General features: G+C 55.2%; 1 protein-coding gene across 1 annotated transcript; it reads right to left on the bottom strand.

Moving 5' to 3' along the window:
- Positions 1-478: 478 nt before the first annotated feature.
- On the bottom strand, positions 479-7,331 carry LOC132657244 (protein NYNRIN-like). The gene is made up of 2 exons (XM_060394023.1): positions 7,156-7,331; positions 479-5,478 (listed from the first exon to the last, which is right to left on the bottom strand). Exon 2 carries the CDS (start codon positions 2,865-2,867, stop codon positions 1,581-1,583), a length of 1,287 nt encoding a protein of 428 aa, XP_060250006.1. The 5' UTR covers positions 2,868-5,478; positions 7,156-7,331; the 3' UTR covers positions 479-1,580.
- Positions 7,332-8,054: the final 723 nt, after the last annotated feature.

The following is an 8,054-nucleotide window of genomic DNA, read 5'->3' as shown; positions in this document are numbered from 1 at the left end:
CCCTCCTCCTAAAGTTAGAAACATACCCCTGGATCAAATCCCACTACACTTTGTGTAACATCTGGTCTGTTGCCTCTTATCAATTTGTTCTGAAGCAACTTACTAACTCCTACAACCAGGATCCTGCCCCCTTGTAGTCAACATTACTCCACCCCACTTATTAAGATACTGTTAATGCCCCTAACAGGGCCAGATAACCCACTCTTTTGTCATTATTTTGTTATTACCTAAAGTGGGACTATGCCAATTAAATGTTTACCATTGGAGACCCCCTAACCTGCTCTTATGCAGGAAATCTAGAAAATCACTAGATTTCCACAAGGGGAGGAAATCAGTGACTTACATTCCCTTAGAGCAGTAAGAAGCTTATGGCTTATGGCTGTTCACCAGGTTCCCAGTCTCAGGGCACAGACTTGGAGGGCTTTACATCATGATATATCTGTAAGAAATACCGCAGGAAGAAAGAGCCACCTCTATGGACCGTTGGTGAAGGCCTTTATTGGGCGGTCGCTCTCGGGCAGAACTCCCGGGGGCGGGTGAGCAAGGGGACAAAGGGAGTCTGCGAGGTAGGAGGGGTGAGGAAAGGTTTTATAGCTAGGGCTGGGTTCCCATATAAGGAAGAAAGTGCGGGTTTCAGCGGTGTCTAAGGGCTCCGTGTCGGCTTCCTGATTGGATGGCTTGGTTGTCGGCCCGCCTCCTGGGCTTTTCTGCGGCTCTCTGCCGGGACGTGCCCCGGCATGTCCGACCTTGCCCTTACCTTTCATCCCGGCCTTTTTGATATAGGACAAGGGGCGCCGATTCTCTCTGGCTACTTCCTGCTGAACGGGGGCGACGAGGGGTAGGGTATGGCCGGGATGACAGGGGGCGTCTGCTGTTAATCTTGCTTATTGGGAGCCCTTGGTACTGCTGTCACAGCACCATCAGCTGGACCGTGTTGAGCCATTGTTTGATGAAGGCCAAAAGCTTATTTAGGATACAGGGCCCGAAAGTCAGGAGCAGCAGGAGAATGATGATCGGTCCCACTAGGGAAGATGGCAAAGTTGTCAGCCAAGGGGAGCTCTGGGAGCTCTGGAACCAGGATTCGAACCAGCCCTGCTGGGCCTCTCTCTCACCCGCCTTTTGCCTTCCTTCCTGGCAGTTTCTGCCTTCGTCTCTCTCTTTTCCTTCGATTCTGTCTCTCTTTTCTGCTTCTCTGCCTTGCTTTCTCCTTTCTCTCCTGTCACACTCTCTAACTCCTTTCTGTCTCTCGTCCTCTCACTCTTTCAGTTTCAGTCTTTCTCTTCCTTCCTTCCCTCACTCTCTCCGCCACTCTATCTCTCTTTCCTACTTTCTTTTGCCTTCTCTCCTTTTCGCTCTTCAGCTCTTCTCTTTCCTTTCTCTGGCTTTCTTTTGCTTTCTCTGACTTTCTCCTCTTTCCTTCTCTGGTTCCATTTTCCCTGGTTCTTTCCTTCCCTCGTCTTCCTTCCTTTTTCTGCGTCTCCTCCTCTCTGTCCTACTCCTTCTGTCCTCTCTCTCTGTTGCTCTCCCTAATGTCTTCCTCCCTCTCCTCTTAATAAAAGATTTGGATGGTGGTTTCTCAGTTACTCAGGAATCGGCAACAGAGGGGTTTGGGTAACGGTCAGTTTGGTCGGCCCCGTGAGGGTGGAGTGGTAGGAGTGACCGGGAGGAGGGGTCGGGGCCAGGGCCACCCCTGTCTCCGGGAGACCCGGGGGAGCTCGTTTGAGTCGGGTCAGGTGGTACCAGGGCTCGTGTCCCAGGAGTTTGGCTGCTGTAGGAGTAGTGAGGATTACAGTATGGGGTCCCGTCCAGCGAGGCTGTAGTGGGCGGGGACTCAGGGTATTTAGCAGTACCTGATATCCTGGTGCTAGAGGCTGGGTGGGCCCCGCGTCGTCTGTCAGTTGTGGCAGGACCCGATCTGCGTGTTCCCTCAGCAAGGATCGTAGGAGGAAGAAGAGGGGGAGGTACCCCGCGAGTGGGGGAGCCTCTCCCTCAGGGAGGTGAGTCAGGAGATAGGGCCTGCCGTAGAGCAGTTCAAAAGGGGTCAAACCTGTTTTGGAGTGTGGTGTGGTGCAAATGCGAGTGAGCGCCAGAGGAAGGAGGTCGACCCAAGATAGCCGCAGTTCTGAGGCTAGCTTGGTCAAATGTGTCTTGATGATGCCGTTCACCTGCTCTACCTTGCCTGACGATTGGGGCCGATAGGGGATGTGAAGATGCCAGCTGATACTTAGGGCCGCAGCTACCTGCTGAGAGATCTGCGAGATAAATGCCGGCCCATTGTCAGACTGGAGAGAGTTTGGCAACCCAAATCTGGGAACGAGATGGGCCATCAAGACCTCCGCCACCGCCGCTGCCATCTCCCGGGCGGTGGGGAAGGCCTCGACCCATCCTGAAAAGGTGTCCACCAAGACCAGCAGATAGCGGTAGGTTCGATGTCTGGGCATGTGGGTGAAGTCTATCTGCCAATCCTGCCCGGGCATATGTCCCCTCAACTGGTGAGTCTCCTGTGGGGGTCGGAGTCCTCCTTGAGGAGAGGTGGAGGCACATGTTAGGCAGGATCGGTGGACGGCATATATGGTCTGTCTGAGATGTGGGGGAGAAAAGACAGGGCTGAGAAAGGAAAAGAGAGCTCTTGGTCCAATGTGGAGGGTATTGTGGATTTGGGATATCATGGTCTTAGCCTGGCGCTCAGGAAGCACCGGTTTACCATGGAGTAGTATCCATCCCGACGGGTGCCTCTGAGCCCCTTCTTGTGCCAGCAAGGCTCTGGCTTCCTTGCTCGAATAATCTGGGGTGAGGGTGGATCTCAAAGTCAGCAGAGGCTCAGGGGCTTGTTGTAAGGTAATTTGTTGAGCCACTTGATATGCCATATTATTACCCAGAGCGACAGTGTCATGGGTATTTTGATGTCCCTTGCAGTTTATGATAGCGACCTCTTTGGGCAGGGATAGGGCATCCAACAGTCGAGTAATGTGGGGCCATTACAGATGGGGGTTCCTTTAGTAGTCAGGAAGTCCCGTTCTTTCCAGATTGCCGTGTGAGAATGGGCAATCAAGAAGGCATACTTGGAGTCTGTGTAAATATTGGCCTTCTTTCCTTCTGCTAGGTGTAAGGCTCTAGTTAGGGCTTTAGTTCAGCCTTCTGAGAAGTCGTCCTGGGTGACAAGGGCTGAGCATCCAGGACTTCCCGGGTGGTTACCGCAGCATAGGCCGCCCTTCAGTTTCCATTGGGATCTCGCTTTGAGCTCCCATCAACGAACAAATTTAGCTCCGGATTTGGTAGAGGTTTGGAAAACAGGTTGTGGGGTGGTTGCATGAGGGACTCAAGGACGTCCGAGCATGAGTGGGTTGGGGGTTCTGAGGAGAGAGAGAGTGAGGGTAGCGAGGAAAGCGGGTTTAATTGTGGGGAGCGGCCCACAGAAATCTGAGGATTGTCCAGAAATATCAGGTGAAATTGTTGGAGCCTGGACTCACTGAGTTCAGAAAGAAATCTAGAGGCTAAAAGGTCACCAAGATGGTGCGGTGAGAAGATGGTCAGAGGTTGGTCATGAATCAGCTTTTTAGCATCGGTGTACAACGTTGTCGCCGCCGCTAGTGCCCGCAGGCAGGGGAACCATCCCCTGACTGTGGGGTCAAGTTGTCTGTATATGTAAGCAATAGGCAGCAATTCGGGGCCAATCGGTTGCACCAAGGCTCCAAAGGCTATCCCTCCCTTTTCATCAGTGTATAGATGGTGCGGATAGTTGGGATTTGGGAGAAAGAGAGGGGGTGCAGCCAATAGGGTTGAGCGTAAGGTGTGGAAGGCCTGAGTCACTTCGGTGGGGGAAGACAGCGGCCCTGTGGGAGTATCTTTAGCTGCCGCATATAGAGGTTTAGCCAGGGTAGCATAATTTGGGACCCAGTGTTGGAAGAATCCCGTCAGGCCTAAGAAGGAAAATATCTGGTCTCCGCCGGTTGGGGGGCAGATGGACCTGAGGAGGCTACACTGGTCTGCTGCCAAGGCTTTAGTGGTTGGAGTGATTTGGAGGCCCAGATAGATGACAGAAATCTGAGTCTGTTGGGCTTTGGATTGTGAGGCTCTGTAAGAGTTGTAGTATGTTGTCGGGAGGTCTCTTCTGAGGGGCTGCAAAGGAGCAAGTCATCTACGTATTGGAGGAGGGTGCTAGGGCGAAGCGGGCATCTGGCCAGGTCCTGGGATAGAGCCTGCCCGAAGTAGTGGGGACTGTCTCTGAACCCCTGAGGGAGTACGGTCCATGTGAGTTGTGTGGTCAGCTGGGTGTCGGGGTCAGTCCAGGTGAAAGCAAAGAGGAATTGGCAGTCAGGGTGGAGTGGGATGGTAAAAAAGGCATCCTTGAGGTCAATAATGGTGAAATGAGAAGTCTGAGGAGGTATGGAAGAAAGGAGGGTGTAGGGGTTAGGGACAAGTGGATTGGCAGGGATTACTGCCGCGTTGATCAGGCGGAGATCCTGCACTAGCCGGTAGCCTCCTGAAGCCTTCCAAACAGGGAGGATTGGCGTGTTACAGGGGGAGGTCGTGGGGATCAGGAGACCCTGTCCCATGAGACAGTCGATGATGGGCTTTAGCCCTCTGAGGTTGCGAGTGGATAAAGGAAACTGGGACGGGGCTGGGAAACAGGGGGGTCCCTTAGCCGGATGAGGACTGGAGGGTGGTGTCGAGCCACCACCAGGACTCGGGTGTCCTAGACCTCAGGATTAACAGAAGGGGTTGGAGGGTCAACAAGTAGCATCAGGAAGGCCCCTGACGTGGGAGCCGATCCTGGAGCTAGCTGAAGAGTGGCCTTCAGTTTAGCCCAATATCTCTTCCCAAGAGAGGAGTAGGGCAGGAGGGGACAACCAGAAAGGAGTGGGTAAATAGACAGGAATCTAACCGGCAGGATAGTGGCTGGGTTTGGAGCGGACATGAGGGTTGGCCGTCAATGCCCATAACCAAAACCTGGGAAGGACTTAAAGTGCCTCCGAAAGAGGGAAGGACCAAATAGGTAGCCCCCGTATCAACCAGAAAACTGATGGACTTACCCGCTACCTGGAGTGTTACCCTGGGCTCGGCTTGGGTTATTGGGGTCCCTGAGTCTGGGCGGCGTCAGTCATCGTAGAAGCTCAGCAGCTCCAAAGCCGGAGGAAGGCAGGAGGTCTCCTTGGGGCGCTCTGGTCCCCGGCCCCTAGAGGTAGAGGCCCGAGAGGCCTGGGGACAGTCACTGGCCCAGTGTCCTCGTCGTTTGCACAACAGGCACGGCTTGGAAGGAGGTCGCGGATTGGGGCACATCCTGGCCCAGTGCCCTTCTTGGCCGCACTTGAAGCAGGCCCCTGGAGGGGGGTTTTGGGACCCCGAGCCCGCCGCCAGCCGCAGGGCCGCTACCAAGGCCTGGGTTTGCTGGTTTAGGAGGCTTGCCTGAAATTCGGCCTTTTGCTTGATCCTTGCCTTTCGGCTGGCCTCAGCAGTTTCCTCGCGGACATGGTAGACCTTAAAAGACATTTTTACCAGGTCTCAGATAGGGGTCTGAGGGCCGTCCTCGGCCTTGGCCAACTTTTTCCGGATATCGGGGGCAGACTTCGGGATAAAACGATTGGCCAAGGTGGCCGCCCCGATGGGGGACTCAGGTGACAGCCTGGTGTATTGGACGAGGGCCTCAGCCAGCCGATTAAGGAACATGGCTGGGTTTTCATCGGGCCCTTGGGTCACCTTATCTAGTTTGAGGAGGTTTACAACCTTATGAGAGGATGTTTCCATCCCATCAAGGATACACTCTATCATATAGCGTACTCGCAGCTGGCCGCCATCCCTCTCCTGGTAGTTCCAATCAGGGTCAGTGTCAGGAACCACCTGAGCCCCTGGGGGGCGCTCGGGGGAGGGGTTGGCATAGTGCCGCTGGTCGGCCTGAGCCTTGGCTGCCTTCCAGATAGCCTGCCTCTCTTCGATGGTGGTGGTAGACCCCAGGATGACATATATGTCCTGCCATGTCAAGGCGTAGACACGGGTCAGACCAGTAAACTGTTTAATGTACTGAGTGGGGTTGGAGGAGAAGGAACCCAGTTTGGCCTCAATCTGTGCTAAGTCTTGGAGGGAGAAAGGGACATGGACTTGGGCTAGACCCTCAGCTCCAGCTACTTGTCAGAGAGGGAGTAGTGGGGCTGGGGGAGGGGGAAGGGAGGCTCCCGGAGGGTTGCTGTGGGAGCGAGTGTGGGAGCTAACCGGGGAAGGGGAGGGAGTGACGAGGGGAAGAGGAGGATACAAGATAGGGCTAAGGGCCGGAGGATCCGGGACCGGCCGTGGAGTCTCGGGGGCAGGAGCGGAGGTTGGAGAGTCCGGAGTGGAGGGGGTGGTAGCAGAAACTGGAGTGGAAGGGGTAAGGGCCGTGGGAGAGGTATAGGGAGGAGGGGCCACCAGGTCTTCCGGGGGAACAGAGAAAGCAGAGGACTCAGAGACGGGAGGAGCTGTTTTGGCCCGGGAGGGTGGAATAGGGGGAGCCAGGATAAGCAGGACTTGGAGGGGAGTGCACGTGGTGCACAGGGTGGGGCAAGAGCGCAACGCCCAAAAGGCCTGAACATAGGGGACCTCAGACCATTTTCCCACTCTCCGGCAGTAATTATCCAAATCACGGAGGACGTCAAAGTCAAATGTCCCTGTGGCTGGCCACTGTGAGCCATTATCTAAGGGATACTGAGGCCAGGCTTGTGAACACAGAAAAGTGAGCTGCTTGGAGCGGATATCTCCTTTTAATTTTAGGGTCCACAGGTTAGCCAGCAGGCACTCTAAGGGGGTGGAATATTGGGGATCGGGTTTGGAGGCCGTCGATCCCATGGCGATCACCAAACGGAGACTAACCCTCACTGCCCGAACGGCTTCGGGTGCCAAGGGAAGCCGGGGATCTGCACAGCTGTTTGGAACGTCTTCCTCCCGTACTGAGAGACCAAGGAAGGCTGAAGCCGGAGGGTCCGTACAGCCGTTCAGGACGTCTCCCTCCCGAGCTGGGGACCGAGGAAGGCCGAAGCCGGAGGCCAAAGCCAGAGGTCTACACAGCCATTCGGGACATCTCCCACACGAGCTGGTGACCAGGAGGACCCAGTACGTGGCCACTGGTTACCGGGTCCTAGGAAGTGGTCGCCAGGGAGGGCGGGCTCCAAAGCAGAAGGGACTTACCCGGTATCCTGCCATCCGGGGGGTTGGTCAGCTGCCTGGGTCCGGGGGGCTACTGTGGCGGTGGAGCTCGATGGGGCCTCAACGGCGAGTGCTGGAAGCCCTCACCTCGAGCCCCACGTTGGGCGCCAGATGTAAGAAACGCCACAGGAAGAAAGAGCCACCTCTATGGACCGTTGGTGAAGGCCTTTATTGGGCGGTCGCTCTCGGGCAGAACTCCCGGGGGCGGGTGAGCAAGGGGACAAAGGGAGTCTGCGAGGTAGGAGGGGTGAGGAAAGGTTTTATAGCTAGGGCCGTGTTCCCATATAAGGAAGAAAGCGCGGGTTTCAGCGGTGTCTAAGGGCTCTGTGTCGGCTTCCTGATTGGATGGCTTGGTTGTCGGCCCGCCTCCTGGGCTTGTCTGCGGCTCTCTGCCGGGACATATCCCGACATGTCCGACCTTGCCCTTACCTTTAAATATCTTCACATCTATGGTGAACAAACTGGCAATGAGTTAAAATTACACCCCCTTAATGCTACTCAGCACTGATTATGCTGGAGACCTTTGGGATGGGGGTCCCAGGAGGTTATCCTACCTCCACCTGCCTAGGGATCTTGTCCTCGAAAGGTTGGCATGCCTAAACCTGCTTGGAGATTCGCCAGTCGAAGGGCCCCAGGACAGTGACATGCCTTGATCTGCCCAGGGACCCAATTCTTGGGAGGTCAACATGCATTGACCTGCCCATGGATTCGATCTCCAGGAGGTCGTCATGCCTCAGCTTGCCTGGGGATCTGCACCCTGACCCAGGGACACCTGGCTCTCAGGTTGCAATAGTACTGGGTAGGATAAGCTTCAGAAAGACTCACCCCTGAGGAAGTCCACCCATGGAAATTGAAGAAAGCCTATTAGTTTTTTTCTTTTT

This window comes from Ovis aries, chromosome 10 (genome assembly GCF_016772045.2).
Source record: "Ovis aries strain OAR_USU_Benz2616 breed Rambouillet chromosome 10, ARS-UI_Ramb_v3.0, whole genome shotgun sequence".
NCBI lineage: Eukaryota > Metazoa > Chordata > Mammalia > Artiodactyla > Bovidae > Ovis > Ovis aries.
Note: the sequence above shows the minus strand (reverse complement) of the source record. Positions and strands in the feature narration are given on the sequence as shown.